Raw genomic sequence first — 19,708 nt, 5'->3', positions numbered from 1 at the left:
TGACCCTTGATGGCTGACTATAATTTTACCACGAATCTGAATGCACTCATGATTTCAGTCTATGTGCTCCAAAATTCGCTGAATTTCCTTGGGAAAGCCTAACACTGTAAAATCGTATTTTATAATTTAGCTAGTTATGTTGGCAATAGAACAACCTTTCAAATTATGCCCACCTGACCCAGATTGCGATTTATAATGGACTGTTGTTGGATTGCGTAAACAACAACAGTAATTGAGTAAAGCCATGTCTTAATTACTGAAAAAGATAAACGGTTGTGTTGGATATCATTTGAAAGCCTATAAACAGGGTTGTCAAACTATTTTATGATTTCTTGGGGGGAAAATGTTTTAAATATAAAATTGTCATTTTTTAACCTTTAACGTTAATTATCTTAAAACGCATAGATTCCGATTTTTATCATTTTCACAAATGTTGTAGCTTAGACACTATTTTACATCATCTGATGTGTCTGTGTTATGCCAGTCATCGGTTGAGACACAGCATACTCTCGAATACAGGCTAGGTGTCATTTCAATAATAATAATAATACAAATATTAATAGAATGGACCTATCCTTTCAGACCACTGCTATTTAGCTGGTACACCATTCAAATGTAAATGTGATTTTTAACTGTCTATTTCTACCAGAAAGATGGCTGCCGGTCCAACCAACATGGAAAGTCAACTTGAATAGGAAGCTCTATTATATTATCTATATTTCTATGATTTCAATAGGTTTCCTATGAAAGATTGACAGCTAAATGTATAACAATGGAAATTCCCACTCAAGTCAACATTCTCTGATGTGTGGACCGCCAACCATCTTTGTGGTATCATATGAAAGTTGAAATGGACATTTTATTCACATTTTATTACATGTATCAGCCAAAACATGACACCCAGTCAGTATTCAAGAGTATTATGTGTCTCAACCGATAGCGGAAACAGCACCAACACCTTTGTACAAGACTATCTTCATATGAGAGCTGTAGCTTTGCCCACCGGGAGAAGAGCATGCTGGGTGATCTCTAACTGAGGAGAAGGTAGTAATGAGAGAAAGTACAGAAGCCGTGATAAGTCAAATCAATTTTTATTGGTCACATACACATGGTTAGCAGATGTTAATGCAAGTGTGGCGAAATGCTGGCCTTGGCTAAAACAAAGAACACGAACTAAAGGTAATCACAGGAGATGGCTGGAACTTATCACGATACCTAGCCTCATAAATAATAATTTGTTCTTAACTGACTTGCCTAGTTAAATAAAGGTTAAATAAATATGCCTGCACTGCACTGTAATATCTAACATTTCTCCAACGACTACCTAATACACACAAATCTAAAGGGATGGAATAAGAAAATGTACATATAAATATATGGATGAGCGGCATAGGCAAGGTGCAATAGATAGTATAAGGTACAGTAGATACATATTTTAATTTTTTATTTAACCTTTATTTAACTAGGCAAGTCAGTTAAGAACAAATTCTTATTTATATGAGGCTAGGTGTCGTGATAAGTTCCAGCCATCTCCTGTGATTACCTTTAGTTCGTGTTCTTTGTTTTAGCCAAGGCCAGTATGAGTCCTTCAGAAATGTGAGTTCATATTTCTTACAATTCTGTGTTGTGGACGCACTCCTTTGTTATGCCAATTCGCGTTTTTACCGCGAGCTAGCAACTGTAAACTTGCTAACCCTGTTGTTTCTGTCATCTCATTTCAGACATGAATCATTTCAGTGTCTGGTCTTATGCCCTGTGGTTATATGGATGTATACTGTATAGATTATGGCACCTGCAAGTTCCCGGATATTTCTAGGAAATTTGGCCCTAGCACCCACCCTCCGATCCAACAGGTCGGAGGGTCTCAATGGGATTCAATGAGAACTCAATGGGATTGAGATCCAGGCTCTTCGCTGGCCATGGCAGAACACTGACATTCCTGTCTTGCAGGATCTCACGCACAGAATGAGCAGTATGGCTGATGGCATTGTCATGCAGGAGGGTCATGTCAGGATGAGCCTGCAGGAAGGGTACCACATGAGGGAGGAGGATGTCTTCCCTGTAACTCACAGTGTTGAGATTGCCTGCAATGACAACAAGTTCAGTCCGATGATGCTGTGACACACCGCCCCAGACGATGACGGACCCTCCACCTCCAAATCGATCCCGCTCCAGAGTACAGACCTCATTCCTTCGACGATAAATGCAAATCCGACCATCACCCCTGGTGAGACAAAACCACGACTCGTCAGTGAAGAGCACTTTTTGCCAGTCCTGTCTGGTCCAGCGTAGGTGGGTTTGTGCCCATAGGTGACATTGTTGCCAGTGATGTCTGGTGAGGACCTGCCTTACAACAGGTCTACAAGCCCTCAGTCCAGCCTCTCAGCCTATTGTGGACAGTCTGAGCACTGATGGAGGGATTGTGCGTTCCTGGTGTAACTCGGGCAGCTGTTGTTGCCATCCTGTACCTGTCCCGCAGGTGTGATGTTCGGATGTACCGATCCTGTGCAGGTGTTGTTACACGTGGTCATCCACTGCGAGGACGATCAGCTGTCCGTCCTGTCTCCATGTAGCGCTGTCTTAGGCATCTCACAGTACGGACATTGCAATGTATTGCCCTGGCCACATCTGCAGTCCTCATGCCTCCTCGCAGCATGCCTAAGGCACATTCACGCAAATGAGCAGGGACCCTGGGCATCTTTCTTTTGGTGTTTTTCAGAGTCAGTAGAAAGGCCTCTTTCGTGTCCTAAGTTTTCATAACTGACCTTAATTGCCTACCGTCTGTAAGCTGTTAGTATCTTAACGACCGTTCCACAGGTGTGTGTTCATTAATTGTTTATGGTTCATTGAACAAGCATGGGAAACAGTGTTTAAACCCTTTACAATGAAGATCTGTGAAGTTATTTGGATTTTTACGAATTATCTTTGAAAGACAGGGTCCTGAAAAAGGTCTGTTTCTTTTTTTGCTGAGTTTATATAAGCACAACAAAAAAACATCAACTCACCTGTTGATATCAATGGTACACCATAGAGATCAAGTTATTGTGTACCTTAGCTTTGAAATGTTTTGATAATTTGATATCCTTGCTCACTTTGTACAATACTGGAGCTGGCACCTTGCCATGGTGGGGTAGATTGCACGTTTTTGTGATGTGACCCTGTGGGCTGTAACAACAGCAACCAAATTTAGGCTCTTGCAGGTTTAACAATCCAGTTGTGCTAATAATCACAGTAATGCTTACCCTCTTGTTTATTATTGCTTCATTCGACAGCTGGAGGAAGCACACAGTACCTTTAGAAAATTAAGTTGATTTTACATTCATAGGCTGTCTGTTGATAAATCATGAAATCTGTTACAAATGGAGATACTGAGGAGCTGAACTTACACTACGGAAAAACAAATGCTAAGAGAAAGAGTTAAGGGCATGAAATAGAGAAAGAGTGGTGGTTAGAGAGAGGAAGAGACAATGAGAAAACTAAGACAGAAAAAGACAAGTATATATGCTTAGGAAGGTAAAAATAAGAAGCTTAGATAGATGGGGAGAATGTAGGAAAGAGAAAGAGGGGGCAAATACATTGGTGTCAGTGCAGCCACTTCCTGTGATCAGAGAGAGAGAGAAAGAAAAAAATTAAGAGAGCCCTTTAGAGCTAGCGCCACTCATTCAGCCCAGGACAGAAAGAGAGGGATCATCACCCGTGTCCTTGTAGAGAAATAGAGAAAAGAGGAAGCATGACCATTCCATGGAGGACAGGTGTCATGCTGATGTTTTTTTCTTCTGCAGGTAAGTGCCAACCTAGATGTATTACGGTAGTCACTAAATAGCCATGGTAGACTGCACAGAAGTGGCGATACCATCAAAACTGTTCAGCAAGTATATGAGCTGTTTGTTCTGAATTTATGTGTGAGGGCTAAGGTTAGGAAAATGGTACATTAAAGTTGTGCGTTTGGTTAGAAAGGGATTTGAATGCTTTCTAGTGTGGCTAGATAGTACGTTTCCTGTGCTACTGTGTATATGCTCTGTCCAAAGCCCTTCGATGGCGTTCCTCTCCCACCCTCACCGCCTTCACTTCCTTACCCACCCAGAGGTGCTCTGTCCTGGGTATGAAGAGTGTCCTCCCCCTGGTCAGGAGAGAGAGGCAGGCTCCAGGAGATATATTGCTCTGTACCCTACCTATTTGTTCATGTTTGTGATTTAGTGGCAACCTTTCTACACATCTATTTTTAGAGTCTGCGAAGAACATGAAAGCTTAGACGTGGCCTTGTTTGTTTCCGCATTACCAGAATGGCAAAGTCACAGACATACACATATGCGAAAGAGTAGCACCTGTTGGTGTTTGATAACTGAAAACTAGAGAGTGATTATTCTGAGACAATGTTGCTTCTGAATAAAGAGGGGCTCAATAGTGAATTTGAAATAAAGTCCTTGATGCAAAATCAAAACTCAAAAAAGTGAATCTTTCCAATGAAGTAATCCTAACATACCATACATTCACGTGTGCAGGTCAATATCCTCAATTAAGTGTGTGTGTGTGTGTGTGTCTGCGTCTGCATACGTGTACAGATGTAGGATCTTAATTTAATTACTATTTTGTTGCTGAGAATTTTCCTGCAAAGAAGGAAATGCAAACTTGTAGTGTATTTGAGTTTTAAAAAAGTGGGAATTAATAACCTGATATGGATAGGGGGCAGTATTTTCACGGCCGGATGAAAAAACGTACCCGATTTAAACGGGTTACTACTCTTGCCCAGAAACGAGAATATGCATAGTATTAGTAGATTTGGATAGAAAACACTCTGAAGTTTCTAAAACTGTTTGAATGGTGTCTGTGAGTATAGCAGAACTCATATGGCAGGCAAAAACCTGAGAACAAGTCAACCAGGAAGTGGAGAATCTGAGAATTGTAGTTATTCTTTATAGTCCCTTTCAAAACTACAGTATCTGTGGTGTTACGTTGCACTTTCTAAGTCTTCCATTGGCTGTCTAAAGCCTTCAGAAAGTGGTTTGAGCCTTCTCCTGTCACTGGGCAGAGTATAGGAGCTCAGTTACTGAGTGGTCTGCCTGGCAACAAAGGGATTGGATATGCGCGGTCCCGCGAGCTCGCTGTTTTTTATTTTTCTCCTTGAATGAATACGCTATTGTCCGGTTGGAATATTATCGCAATTTTACTTTAAAAATACCATAAAAATTGATTTTAAACAGCGTTTGACATGCTTCTAAGTACGGTAATGGAACATTTTGACTTTTTGTGTCTCGAATTGCGCTCGCGCGTTAGCCTTTGGATAGTGACCTGAACGCACAAACAAAACGGAGGTATTTGGACATAACTATGGATTATTTCAAACAAAAACAACATTTCTTGTGGAAGTAGCAGTCCCGGGAGTGCATTCTGACGAATATCAGCAAAGGTAAGAGCATATTTCTAATACTAATTCTGAGTTTAGGTTGCCCCGAACTTGGCGGGTGTCTGAATAGCTCGCCATGATGGCGAGCTATGTACTCAGAATATTGAAAAATGTGCTTTCTCCGTAAAGCTATTTTAAAATCTGACAGCGGTCGCATAACGGAGTTCTGTATCTATAATTCTTAAAATAATTGTTATGTATTTTGTCAACGTTTATGATGAATATTTTTGTAAATTCACCGGAAGTTTTTGGTGGGAATACATTTTCTGAACATCACGCGCCAATGTAAAATGCTGTTTTTGGATATAAATATGAACTTGATTGAACAAAACATACATGTATTGTGTAACATAATGTCCTAGGAGTGTCATCTGATGAAAATCGTCAAAGGTTAGTGCTTCATTTAGCTGTGTTTTGGGTTTTATTGACACATGTCCTTGAATGGAAAATGGCTGTGTGGTTATTTTGGTCTCTGTACTCTCCTAACATAATCTAATGTTTTGCTTTCGCTGTAAAACCTTTTTGATATCGGACAATGTGGTTGGATTAAGGAGAAGTGTATCTTTAAAATGGTGTAAAATAGTCCTATATTTGAGAAATTGAAATTATTGGATTTTTGAGGTTTTTGTATTTCGCGCCACGCTGTTCCATTGGATATTGGCTAGGCGTTCCGTAGATGATCACCAGCTGGCCCCAGCTAAATGGTCTTATGCATTTCCCCCCACACCTTTCTTACACTAATAAGTGCAAAAAATTACCCAAGCAACAGCTTCTCTAGAAATCGCTGAACTACATAGTGTAGAGGCAAACCACAGAAAGATTGAGAGAGATATAGAGCTTCCCCTTTTTACTGACAGTGAGACTTATCTATATTTCCGATTACATGCAGACTTTCTCTTACTTTAGTGTAGTGTAGTAAAATGTCTCCAATTTCCACCTATGTAAATATAGGTACAGCTCTGTGCTCAGAACTACCCCATTCTCCTTTCTAGTTAAGTATCCATCCACCTGTTTACAGTTTTTCTCAATCGAGTACAAGCATTTTTTGGAACAATGTTGATTTTCAAAAACAAGGTCCACAAGACCCACAACTCTGTGGCATTTTGCAAAACAGTAAATCTGTTTTCAAAATGTAGTTGCCTTCTCAAAACATAAATACATTCATCAAAACTATATTATACCATGCAAATTGCAAATACATTCATCAAAAGAACGGTACTGCCTGCAAAAAGATTGAGTCCAAGCACACAAACAGAAAGTAAAAAAATTCCAGTAGATCAATACATTTTCTTTGCCGTCACTAAATCATGATGATCAAAATTGAAAGAACATCTATCCATAGGTGCAGAATTATGGGCAATTATTCTGTTTTTTATGCAAATTTCACCAAAAAATGTCATACACATCAAATATTCCTGATGAAATAAACACATTTGTGAGGATTCATTCATCGGTACTATCAAAATCTAATTCTATTCAATACATTCTATTCAATACAATGGCTGGTTTGCTTATAGTCGGAAGTTTACATACACTTAGGTTGAAGTCATTAAAACTAGTTTTTCAATCACTCCACAAATTTCTTGTTAACAAACTATAGTTTTGGCAAGTCGATTAGGACATCTACTTTGTGCATGACACACGTAATCTTTCCAACAATTGTTTACAGACAGATTATTTCAATGGGAGCTCAATGGGATTATTATTTAATTTATAATTCACTGTATCACAAATCCAGTGGGTCAGAAGTTTACATACACTAAGTTGACTGTGCCTTTAAACAGCTTAGAAAATTCCAGAAAATGATGTCATGGCTTCAGAAGCTTCTTATAGGCTAATTGACTTCATTCGAGTCAATTGGAGGTGTACCTGTGGATGTATTTCAAGGCCTACCTTCAAACTCAGTGCCTCTTTGCTTGACATAATGGTAAAATCAAAAGAAATCAGCCAAGACATTATAGACCACCACAAGTCTGGTTCATCCTTGGGAGCAATTTCCAAACACCTGAAGGTACCACGTGTCTTGTTTTGCATGCTTTGTACAAAATAATAAAATGTAGTACTACAGGATATTTCTTAACGTAGCTCTTTATTAGCTAGCTACAACTGGCATGTTCACTTATCTCCAACCATGATCAACTGACCATGACCTAACCCTCTGGGTGGTCTTAACCAATCATAGCACAGTATGATACAGCGGTTAAATGCATCCAATTATAATTCAGTATGTTTACACATATGAATATTACACCACGTTCATCTGTACAAACAATAGTACGCAAGTATAAACACCATGGGACCACGCAGCCGTCATACCGCTCAGGAAGGAGACGTGTTCTGTCTCCTAGAGATGAACGTACTTTGGTGCGAAAAGTGCAAATCAATCCCAGAACAACAGCAAAGGACCTTGTGAAGATGTTGGAGGAAACGGGTACAAAAGTATCTAAATCCACAGTAAAATGTGTCCTATATCGACATAACCTGAAAGGCCGCTCATCAAGGAAGAAGCCACTGCTCCAAAACCGCCATAAAAAAGCCAGACAACGGTTTGCAACTGCAGATGTGGACAAAGATCGTACTTTTTGGAGAAATGTCCTCTGGTCTGATGAAACAAAAATAGAACTGTTTGGCCATAATGACCATCGTTATGTTTGGAGGAAAAAGGGGGATGCTTGCAAGCCAAAGAACACCATCCCAACCGTGAAGCACGGGGGTGGCAGCATCATGTTGTGGGGGTGCTTTGCTGCAGGAGGGACTGGTGCATTTCACAAAATAGATGGCATCATAAGGAGGGACAATTATGTTCATATATTGAAGCAACATCTCAAGACATCAGTCAGGAAGTTAAAGCTTGGTCGCAAATGGGTCTTCCAAATGGACAATGACCCCAAGCATACTTCCAAAGTTGTGGGAAAATGGCTTAAGGACAACAAAGTCAAGGTATTGTAGTGGCCATCACAAAGCACTGACCTCAATCCTATAGAAAATTTGTGGGCAAAACTGAAAAAGTGTGTGCGAGCAAGGAGGCCTACAAACCTGACTCAGTTACACCGGCTCTGTCAGGAGGAATGGGCCAAAATTCACCCAACTTATTGTGGGAAGCTTGTGGAAGGCTACCCAAAAAAGTTTGACCCAAGTTAAACAATTTAAAGGCAATGCTACCAAATACTAATTGAGTGTATGTAAACTTCTGACCCACTTTGAATGTGATGAAAGAAATAAAACCTGAAATAAATAATGATCTACTATTATTCTGACATTTCACGTTCTTAAAATAAAGTGGTGATCCTAACTGACCTAAGACAGAGAATTTTTACGAGGATTAAATGTCAGGAATTGTGAAACTGAGTTTAAATGTATTTGGCTAAGGTGTATGTAAACTTCTGACTTCAACTGTATTATACCCCCCCCCCCCCCTTCTCTGCGCTCGTGTGTGTGCTCTGTCTTTGTTTTAAAGACTCTTCATCTTCTGTGTGCCCTGTAGAGGCTTCATTGAATGAACCGGTCATCTGCTACATACTGGACGGAGTCCTGATTCTCTACTCCATCATCACCACCGTTCTATTCTTCAAAGTGAAGGTGAGTCACAATACAGGTGGGTAATGCCACTTCCATTGTCTACCAATGATGAGGTACTAGTTATTTAAGTGTATACAGTGAGGATGAGTTCGTGCACAGGTTACAGAGGCGTGTTATCGTTCAATTGAATACATATAAATGGATGTAGAACAGTGTTATCAACTCCTTGTTTCTGCCCCTCCCCTCTTCTCTCTGTCTGCAGTGGGGCCAGTCTGTAACTGAACCTGTGGAGGACTCCACATATGCAGTGAGTTTCCTACAACGTCCCATACCTTTTTTGTGTGTGTGTGTGTGTGTGTGTGTGTGTGTGTGTGTGTGTGTGTGTGTGTGTGTGTGTGTGTGTGTGTGTGTGTGTGTGTGTGTGTGTGTGTGTGTGTGTGTGTGTGTGTGTGTGTGTGTGTATGGTGGCATCATGGACAGACATGGTACTGACATTCTGAATGTACAGTACCGGTCAAAAGTTTGGACGCACCTACTCATTCAAGGGCTTTTCTTTATTTTTACTGTTTCTACCTTGTAGAATAATAGTGAAGACATCATTACTATGAAATAACACATTGAATCATGTAGTAACCAAAAACGTTTAAAAAAAATCGAAATATATTTTTTATTTTAGATTCTTCAAAGTAGCCACCCTTTGCCTTGATGACAGCTTTGTACACTCTCCCCATAGTATTCTCTCAACCAGCTTCACCTGGAATGCTTTTCCAACAGTCTTGAAGGAGTTCCCACATATGCTGAGCACTTATTGGCTGGATTTCCTTCACTCTGCGGTCCAACTCATCCCAAACCATCTCAATTGGGTTGAGGTTGGATGATTGTGGAGGCCAGGTCATCTGATGCAGCACTCCATCACTCTCCTTCTTGGTCAAATAGCCCTTACACAGCCTGGAGGTGTGTTGCGTCATTATCCTGTTGAAAAACAAATTATAGTCCACTAAGTACAAACCAGATGGGATGGCGCATCACTGTTGTAGCCATGCTGGTTAAGTGTGCCTTGAATTCTAAATAAATCACTGACAGTGTCACCAGCAAAGCACCATCACACCTCCTCCTCCATGCTTCACGGTGGGAACCACACATGCAGAGATCATCCATTCACCTACTCTGCGTCTCACATAGACACGGTGGTTGGAACCAAAAATCTCAAATTTGGACTCATCAGACCAAAGGACAGATTTCCACCGTTATAATGTCCATTGCTTGTGTTTCCTAGCCCAAGCAAGTCTCTCCTTGTTATTGGTGTCCTTTAGTAGTGGTTTCTTTGCAGCAATTCGACCATGAAGGCCTGATTCACGCAGTCTCCTCTGAACTGTTGATGTGTCTGTTACTACTGTAAGTCGCTCTGGATAAGAGCGTCTGCTAAATGACTAAAATGTAAAAATGTAAAATGTTACTTGAACTATGTGAAACATTTATTTGGCCTGCAATTTCTGAGGCTGGTAACTCTAATGAACTTATCCTCTGCAGCACAGGTAACTCTGGGTCTTCCTTTCCTGTGGCGGTCCTCATGAGAGCCAGATTCATCATAGTGCTTTTTGGTTTTTGCGACTGCACTTGAGAAACTGTCAAAGTTCTTGAAATGTTCCGCATTGACTGATCTTCATGTCTTAATGTAATGATGGACTGTAGTTTCTCTTTGCTTATTTGAGCTGTTCTTGCCATAATATGGACTTGGTCTTTTACCAAATAGGTCTAACTTTTGTATTCCACCTCTACCATGTCACAACACAACTGATTGGCTCAAACGCATTAAGAAGGAAAGAAATTCCACAAATTAGCTTTTAACAAGGCACACCTGTTAATTGAAATGCATTCCAGGTGACTACCTCATGAAGCTGGTTGAGAGAATGCCAAGAGTGTGCAAAGCTGTCATCAAGGCAAAGGGTGGCTACTTTGAAGAATCTCAAATATAAAATATATTTTGATTTGTTTAACACTTTTTTGGTTACTACATGATTCCATATGTGTTATTTCATAGTTTTGATGTCTTCACCATTTTTCTACAATATAGAAAATAGAAAAAATAAAGAAAACCCTGGAATGAGTAGGTATGTCCAAAGTTTGACTGGTACTGTATGTTTTTGTAAAGGAACTCCTGCCGGGTACTATTGCTGACAACTATGAGGATCTAAGGACTGACCAGACTGCAGCTACTAGACGGGTGAGTGAGAGGGCTGTTATGACTAGCGTGTGAGAGGGGCCATGTTATAATTCTGAGCACAGTCTTGTTAATGCGTTCATGTTTGTGGTTGTCCCTCTTAGAAGCGCAGACAGGAAGCTAGTGGCGACACATACCAGGTAAGGACTACTCCTTATATACCACAGGCTTATAACCGTGTTCCAATTCTGAGATGTTGCAGAACGCTGTGATCCTAAATGCAGGTTCATCCACTTCTGCAAGCCTTCCATTCCAGGGGAGCTTTATTAATTCATTGACCAATACCATAAAACTTGTGTTTTGTTTTCTAGGCTCTCCAGATAACAGATGATGGGAGTGAGGCCTACCAGGTGATCGAGTCCAAGGGGAGGGTAAGAATCACATGGAGTGAACAAAACACATGACTCAGCCCCCTGTGCTGAGTCATGTGAACTACATATCTGCATTTACTGGTGTTGTGACATAGAACATTGAAAATCTATAGGGTACGTACATTTGAGTGTGGATAGTCATCAGTGTGTCATAAAACTTACATGACTAGACTAGGGCAATACAAGTGAAAAGTTGTCGTCCAACTTAATCAGTAAAATAGCTCCTGAAGGCTATTAACCTACACATTCTTCCTGTGGGTTCTCTCTTCTCACAGACTCGCAAGAAGGACAAGAAAGCCAAGGTCCCCCAGCCTCTCAGTGCAAACACACAGACTCAGACCCGGCCCTCCGCCCCGCCACCACCTCCAAACTGATCTGACCCAGTCAGCCCTCGGCACGGAGGCAGCTGTTTACTCCACTGGCAGGTCTCCCCTGCACTGATCTGTCAGCTTATATCTCTGAAGATAACAGTATAGAAGGTTATCTGCTTTCTGGCTATAGCAGTGTTCTACTCCTGAACTCAACTCCCTGCCCTGTTATTGCATGTTACAAATCAGCAGAAAAGTGTGCATGTCTTATCTATGTGTATTATCATGTCATTTGTTAAGTTTATCGATCGCTTTCTGTGCCCTTTATGGCTGTATGTGGTAATGTTGATATTTTGACCATAATAAAAGACACAGTACACGTTCCAATGTTAAAACACTTGGAAAATGGTTTAATGATGTTTACAACTAAAGAGAACTGTACAGTTACAGTAAAATATTGTTTATATATAAACAAATAAAATACAGCAGACAAATGCATCAAATCTACCATGTGTCCTGATTCACATACTTTAAAATGTTCTACACAATCTTTCAGTTCTATATGCCGCCACCTGCCATGTCTGGAGGGGGGCGTTTCGTAGTCGGATCTGAGGCATGTGTCCATGTGGCAACAGTGAGCAGTGTTTTAGTCCAAACTGGAACGGTGGACCCGCGCGTCACAACGACAGCGTGGCTCCCAGAGTTCTAGAGTGACAGACAGGGATTATTCAGAGGAAAGACTACAGTCTGGGAGGATACAGTGGACACATTCCTTTAGTTTAGCCCAAGCTTAGTTTACAGAGGAATAATTACTAATGATTTTACAGAATGCATTTCTCAAAAATCCACAAACAGAAGTAATATGTACAGGTTGACTTTTTTTTTTTTATATATATATTTTTAAACCATGGTCACTTGGGCCGTGTTGACTGATATGATCACACACATAATTTGACACCCAAAACATACAAAAATACTATATCTTTAACCTACCAAGTGTAAGACAGTTCTGCAATTAGTTCCATGCTGTGACAGAAAAAGAGCAATACACCAAACAAACGAGAAGTTTTTCATTTAGGTTTCTCAGAAATATACCAAAATATACATCTATGCTTTGGAATTACTGAGGCTAGAACTAAAGCCAGTGCTGGGTTTGTCTCTTAATACACAAGCTGCAGGGTGAGAGGAAGGGAGAGAGAGAGCGAGTGACAGGACAGAGTTATCTTTGGTATCTGCGTTTGTAAAACATTAAATATTTGGATATTTTTGCATTGGGATAATGCTTGTGAGATCCTACAACTCCCCACTTGGAATAAAGCATCAAACAAAGCTTCCCTGGGACCCCATTGGTCAAAGGGTTTAGCCAATCGGACACGGGCCATGCAGAGTGAAGGACCATGATGCATAGTGTCAAAGCTGAACAGAGAGAATTGAGAAACATAGTAAGAAATGAGAGAGGGAATGTAAGAAAGAAAACAGTGGTGAGACAGAGAGACAGAAACAGTACCCTAGAACCAGAGAATGTGTATCCTAGAGACAATCTATCCTGGCAACTACAATGCACTGACTTGGAGCCAAACAGACGCACTGTACCCAAGAGGCAGAAACAGTGTATTTTCGTGACAGTCTTTAAACATGTGTGTCCTAGCAACAGTTCTTCAGACAGACAGACAGACAGAGACAGTGAGTCCTGAGCATAAACAGTGTGCACAGGATCAACCCTCAGTGTGTATTAACAAACATCACCCAGCCACCACGGGATTGGTTAATTGACCTGTCCATCAGAGAAGCCCACTTTGCCCATCCACACTCAACCTATCCCCATCCACAGGCACTGCTACAGGTACCAGCTGTGTCCACGGTGCACACACAGCTCTGCCATACAGGTGTATTGACTTTACAGGTGTGCACAGCTGAATGTGTGTCTCATGGGATAGTGAGGCAGAGAGCGGTGAGAGATGGTGTAGTCCATATACAATCACTTTAGAAGTCTTTGGTTAACGTTCCCACAGGAAAGAAAGAGAGCACAGCAAGACAGAGTGCCACCAGGTGAACAGACACACACACCAACATCTACAATTAGAATCTAAATTAGAATAAAATAGGGCAGGATTGTCAAATCATAGAAAACAGAATGGAGGGGTAAATCAAATACATACTAGTGGTAAATATTTCAGAGGTAAAACCAAAGAAAAATGTGGATAATACTTTCAGCCTTATAATATGAGACAATTGGAGGTTGAGGTCTGAGAGGCCAGTGTGTTTAGGGAGACTGATGGGGATGCTCTTGTAAAAAATGATAATAATAAAAAAAAGCAGACATTCTGGTACTGGTGCGTGTCTCCCCCCGGTGGCTGCAACTGACACTGTACACTAAAAACGGACACCTGTAGGCTTCTCTGACAGGACCTTGATGTTTATGGGTTTTTTATATTCATCTTTACATTTTTATTTCTAATGTAGATTAAAGCAAGTTTCACTTAGTCTCGAGTTAAAAATGAGGTATACAACAGCTCCCTTAACCCAGCTAGTTACCCCAGACTTACTGGTGCCGTTCTGCACTTTCCCTTTACACCCACCACACACCACAGTGGGGGGTAGACCACATGAATCAACACAGATCCACTTCTAGAGCATCAGACGAACCAGAGAGAGATCCAGATCCACAACTGCACAAGTCTTATACTCAGAGGAAACACCTATTCAATATTATCATCCCCTTCTTCCCTTGAATGCTTTTATCATAATCTTATCTTTCTCTGTAAACTGAAAACAAATGCACCATCATGGTCTGCAGTCAGCACTCCCTTCTCTCGACCAGCACTCCCTTCTCTCAATCACACACACGAACACACACGCACCTGCTGGAGTTCAGTTATTAGTAAAGCTTTTCTATAGGTATTCCAACCTGTATGAGTCACCCTAAAATCATAGGGAGCAACATAACCGCGCCAGAACAGCACTCTCCCAAATTATGCCTAAAATACACTGCAGATTTTCAGCAAAGAACTATGCACTGAGTGAGCTAGCTAAACACAAAAGCTAGCGAGGAGGTAGCCTCTCTCACTAGATTACTCTCATACACTGTCGCACAAACAACAATATGCTACAATGCTTGTCTTCTAAATAACAATAAGGCATAAATGTCAATGTTAATCTTTTGTCAAACCTAGAAAGACAGTGATCTTGCCCTCTCATGCTATACAAAACAATTAAAGGCATACGTAATAAAAAAAACATTCAAATGATTGTTAAAAACAGCACATCAAATCAAATCCATAGTAAACCAAACAACCAGACAAAAAAAGATGATGAAAGATTAAGATCAGGCGCTTCAGTCTGTTTGTTCCCCTAGCAACTGCACAAGCAGGGACTGTCCGATTGAAGCACCACAGCAAGCCTCTCTCACTCAAGAGACCACACCCACACATGTAATGGGCACAGGTGTCCGCAAATCACGCACCAAGGGGGTGCGGTCAAAGTTTTTGGTCTTGACATTAATAAAAATATGTTTTTTTAAAAGGTTTTTTTGTATAAGTATGACAAAACATTACATTCAGTCTTGATAACATACTAGTTCAAATATAAAATATGAATATCTTACATAAATTGTATATATATTTATATATATTTATCTCTAATCCTTTAGTCGTTCCTCAGATAAATATTTCAGTAACTTCCCATGGTGGCCAATGGTTCACCAAGCTTCACAACTTCTTTGTGACTACAAACAGCACTACAAATAGGACTACAAGTCCCATTCGGCCTGCCATGACCTCAAGGACAGAAAACCAGTGAAGTGAGCAGCATCGAGACATCAACCCAGAGAAAGGCTTTCGCTTTGCTTGGCAAGGATCATAAAATCATGTCAAACCTGGAAATACCCCATAAGTAGTAGTACTAGAAAATAGCAGTAGTTTGTCCTAGTTTTAGATAACGATTACTCTTTTGTTTATTTTTAAATGGCAAAGCCATTCAGTACTTGTACCAGTGGAGGCTGGTGGAAGGAGCTATAGGAGGACGGCCTCATTGTAATGGCTGGAATGGATTCGATGGAACGGAGTCAAACACACGGTTTCCATATTTTTGATATGTTTGATACCGTTCCATTGATTCCATTCCAGACATTACAATGAACCCATCCTCCTACAGCTCCTCCCACCAGCCTCCACTGACTTGTACATTCTACAATATTCTACGGGTGTGAGATTTCTTAAAGTGAACCTAATGTTTAAGTGATGCTGAGGTATTCAGTCAAAGTAATTCACGGGTAGAAAAAAATGTACATAAAAATGTATTAGCGTAGAGAGATGTCTCTGCTTTTTCACACTAGGCAGTCATTAATCTGGTTATGTTAGAGCCGATAGAAGAACACTACTGTTGTGTGGGGTTGTTGTTTACGAAAGGGGCAGCTCGATAAGGGCGGCACAGGGGCTATGTTGTTTGGGTACAGGTCAGGGATCTTGGCAGGTCCGAAACATCTTTACTGGTGCTGACAGTGGATGAGCCCCCATAGTAAAGTTAGTTGAGCGATGAGAGGAAGGAGAGAGGGCTTCAACCACGTGACCTGAGAGCTGCTAACAGGATGTGGTTAGAAAGCTAGAAGAAGAAAACGTGCAGGTCCTTGTTCCTTAGAAGTGGGTTAGAGGTGGGGGATGCCAAAAGGATTCAAATAGGTGGGTATAAGAGAAGACAACTTGTCAGTAGTAGTGTGTAGGATAGTGATCGTGTGAACAGCAACTTGCGCGAGCACACAGGCACAGCAGCTAGTGAGAAAACAACTTTGGTTCAAGCTTTTTATTTCATGGCTGAGGATTGGTAGAAAAACTAAAACGGACAGCCCCTACCTGACTACTGAATGCCTGACTACAGCCCAAACTGCTGCCAAAGCAGATACGCCAGTCTAGAAAGGATCACAACACAGTCCGCCATATCATCATAGGGGGAAACGTAGAGAAACAGGAAAGAGTATTGAGGGCAAGCACCCACTGATATCATATAACCACTACCATTCAAACCTAAACACCACTCAAATATATTAACTTTATACAGGGGGACAATACCCCTGACCTCCCTTCCTCCCATCCCTTTCTATTTGGATATTTGCGCTGCCACTTTAAAGCTGAGCAGGGAAAGCCTTAGTCAAATTAAAAAATAAGTTTGTCTTTGGAAAGTGATAATCAAAATATTGCATTTTTATCTCCTGTTGTCTAGAGGGAGAGCTTGTACTCAAATATTTGACTAGGCTAAGCTACACTGACAATACACAGCAACAAATATTTTTGGTACAACTTGAAGTAAGCTAGTCTAAAGACTACAAAAATATAGGACAGAATGTTGGGACAGAATGTTTAACTTCTCTAAAACAGGCAGACTGCAGTTCATAAATCCAGTTTTTTTGGTACAGATACTGTGCACAAGTAGATAAAGCGGCATTAAAAAATCTATCAGAGCAAAAACAGACAACGACCCCATCTACCTCACACCAACTTCATCCAGTTGGCATGAAAACCATAGACACCAACCGACATAGCAGTCAGAGAACACTCAGGCATAGAACTCCATGGATCATACAGCTAACCCCCTGCCCCCAAACCAGTTAAAGCTCTAAGCGTTATCATTTCAGTAATTTCATATCAGTGTCTACGGTCCACACCTAGACTACGATTTACAAAATGGTGGCAGGCAAAATATATTTTTTATATAAACAAACTCAGTGTTACCAGACAGAGAGGACCGGAGAGAGAACACATGGTCAACCCCACTCCTTAAAGCAACGATAACCGTTATATCGGCCATTTGTTATTACTCGGTTTTAAAGCCTTATAACCACGATTAGAAATTGATATACAGTACCAGTCAAAACTTTGGACATACCTACTCATTCAAGGGTTTTTCTTTATTTTCTACTATTTTCTACATTGTAGAACAATAGTGAAGACATCAAAACTATGAAATAACACATGTGGAATCATGTAGTAACCAAAAAAGTGTTAAACAAATCAAAATATATTTTATATTTGAGATTCTTCAAAGTAGCCACCCTTTGCCTTGATGACAGCTTTGAACACTCTTGGCATTCTCTCAACCAGCATCATGAGGTAGTCACCTGGAATGCATTTCAATTAACCTGTTAGGGCTAGGGGGCAGTATTGACACGGCCGGATAAAAAACGTACCCGATTTAATCTGGTTACTACTCCTGCCCAGTAACTAGAATATACATATAATTATTGGCTTTGGATAGAAAACACCCTAAAGTTTCTAAAACTGTTTGAATGGTGTCTGTGAGTATAACAGAACTCAAATGGCAGGCCAAAACCTGAGAAGATTCCATGCAGGAAGTGGCCTGTCTGAGAAGTTGTGTTTCATCTTGGCTCTTTTTATTGAAGACTGAGGATCTTTGCTCTAAAGTGACACGTCCTACGGCTCCCATAGGCTCTCAGAGCCCGGGAAAAAGCTGAACGATATCGAGGCAGCCTCTGGCTGAAACACATTATCGCTTTTGGCAAGTGGCCGATCAGAGTACTATGGGCTTAGGCGCGTGCCCGAGTCGACCGAATGCTTTATTTTCTTTCGACTGTTTACCTAAACGCAGATTCCCGGTCGGAATATTATCGCTTTTTTATGAGAAAATGGCATAAAAATTTATTTTAAACAGCGGTTGACATGCTTCGAAGTACGGTAATGGAATATTTAGAAATTTTTTGTCACGAATTGCGCCATGCTCGTCACCCTTATTTACCCTTTCGGATAGTGTCTTGAACGCACGAACAAAACGCCGCTGTTTGGATATAACTATGGATTATTTTGAACCAAACCAACATTTGTTATTGAAGTAGAAGTCCTGGGAGTGCATTCTGACGAAGACAGCAAAGGTAATAATATTTTTCTTATAGCAAATCTGACTTTGGTGAGTGCTACATTTGCTGGGTGTCTAAATAGCTAGCCCTGTGATGCCGGGCTATCTACTGAGAATATTGCAAAATGTGCTTTCACCGAAAAGCTATTTTAAAATCGGACATATCGAGTGCATAGAGGAGTTCTGTATCTATAATTCTTAAAATAATTGTTATGCTTTTTGTGAACGTTTATCGTGAGTAATTTAGTAAATTCACCGGCAGTGTTCGGTGGGAATGCTAGTCACATGCTAATGTAAAAAGCTGGTTTTTGATATAAATATGACCTTGATTGAACAAAACATGCATGTATTGTATAACATAATGTCCTAGGGTTGTCATCTGATGAAGATCATCAAAGGTTAGTGCTGCATTTAGCTGTGGTTTGGGTTTATGTGACATTATATGCTAGCTTGAAAAATGGGTGTCTGATTATTTCTGGCTGGGTACTCTGCTGACATAATCTAATGTTTTGCTTTTGTTGTAAAGCCTTTTTGAAATCGGACAGTGTGGTTAGATTAACGAGAGTCTTGTCTTTAAAATGGTGTAAAATAGTCATATGTTTGAAAAATTGACATTTTTGCATTTTTGAGGTTTTTGAAAAACGCACCACGGGATTACACTGGCTGTTACGTAGGTGGGACGATTTGGTGCCACCTACCCTAGAGAGGTTAACAGGTGTGCCTTGTTAAAAGCTAATTTGTGGAATTTCTTTCCTTCTTATCAGTTGTGTTGTGACAAGGTAGGAGTGGAATACAGAAGATAGACCTATTTGGTAAAAGACCAAGTCCATATTATGGCAAGAACAGGTCAAAAAAGCAAAGAGAAACAACAGCACATCATTACTTTAAGACATGAAGGTAAGTCAATGCGGAACATTTCAAGAACTTTCAAAGTTTATCAAGTGCAGTCGCAAAAACCATAAAGCACTTTGATGAAACTGGCTCTCATGAGGACCGCCACAGGAAAGGAAGACCCAGAGTTACC

General features: G+C 40.6%; 1 protein-coding gene across 1 annotated transcript; it reads left to right on the top strand.

The window, feature by feature from the left end:
• Window positions 1-3,469: 3,469 nt before the first annotated feature.
• Window positions 3,470-12,330, top strand: LOC106581970 (T-cell surface glycoprotein CD3 zeta chain). Its single transcript, XM_014164569.2, has 7 exons — window positions 3,470-3,782; window positions 8,889-8,983; window positions 9,186-9,230; window positions 11,076-11,147; window positions 11,249-11,284; window positions 11,456-11,515; window positions 11,791-12,330. Exons 1-7 carry the CDS (start codon window positions 3,731-3,733, stop codon window positions 11,887-11,889), a joined length of 459 nt encoding a protein of 152 aa, XP_014020044.1. The 5' UTR covers window positions 3,470-3,730; the 3' UTR covers window positions 11,890-12,330.
• Window positions 12,331-19,708: the final 7,378 nt, after the last annotated feature.

Source organism: Salmo salar, chromosome ssa21 (genome assembly GCF_905237065.1).
Source record: "Salmo salar chromosome ssa21, Ssal_v3.1, whole genome shotgun sequence".
In the NCBI taxonomy this organism is placed as follows: Eukaryota; Metazoa; Chordata; class Actinopteri; order Salmoniformes; family Salmonidae; genus Salmo; species Salmo salar.
The sequence above is the reverse complement of the archived record's forward strand: the minus strand, read 5'-3'. Positions and strand labels throughout refer to the sequence as shown.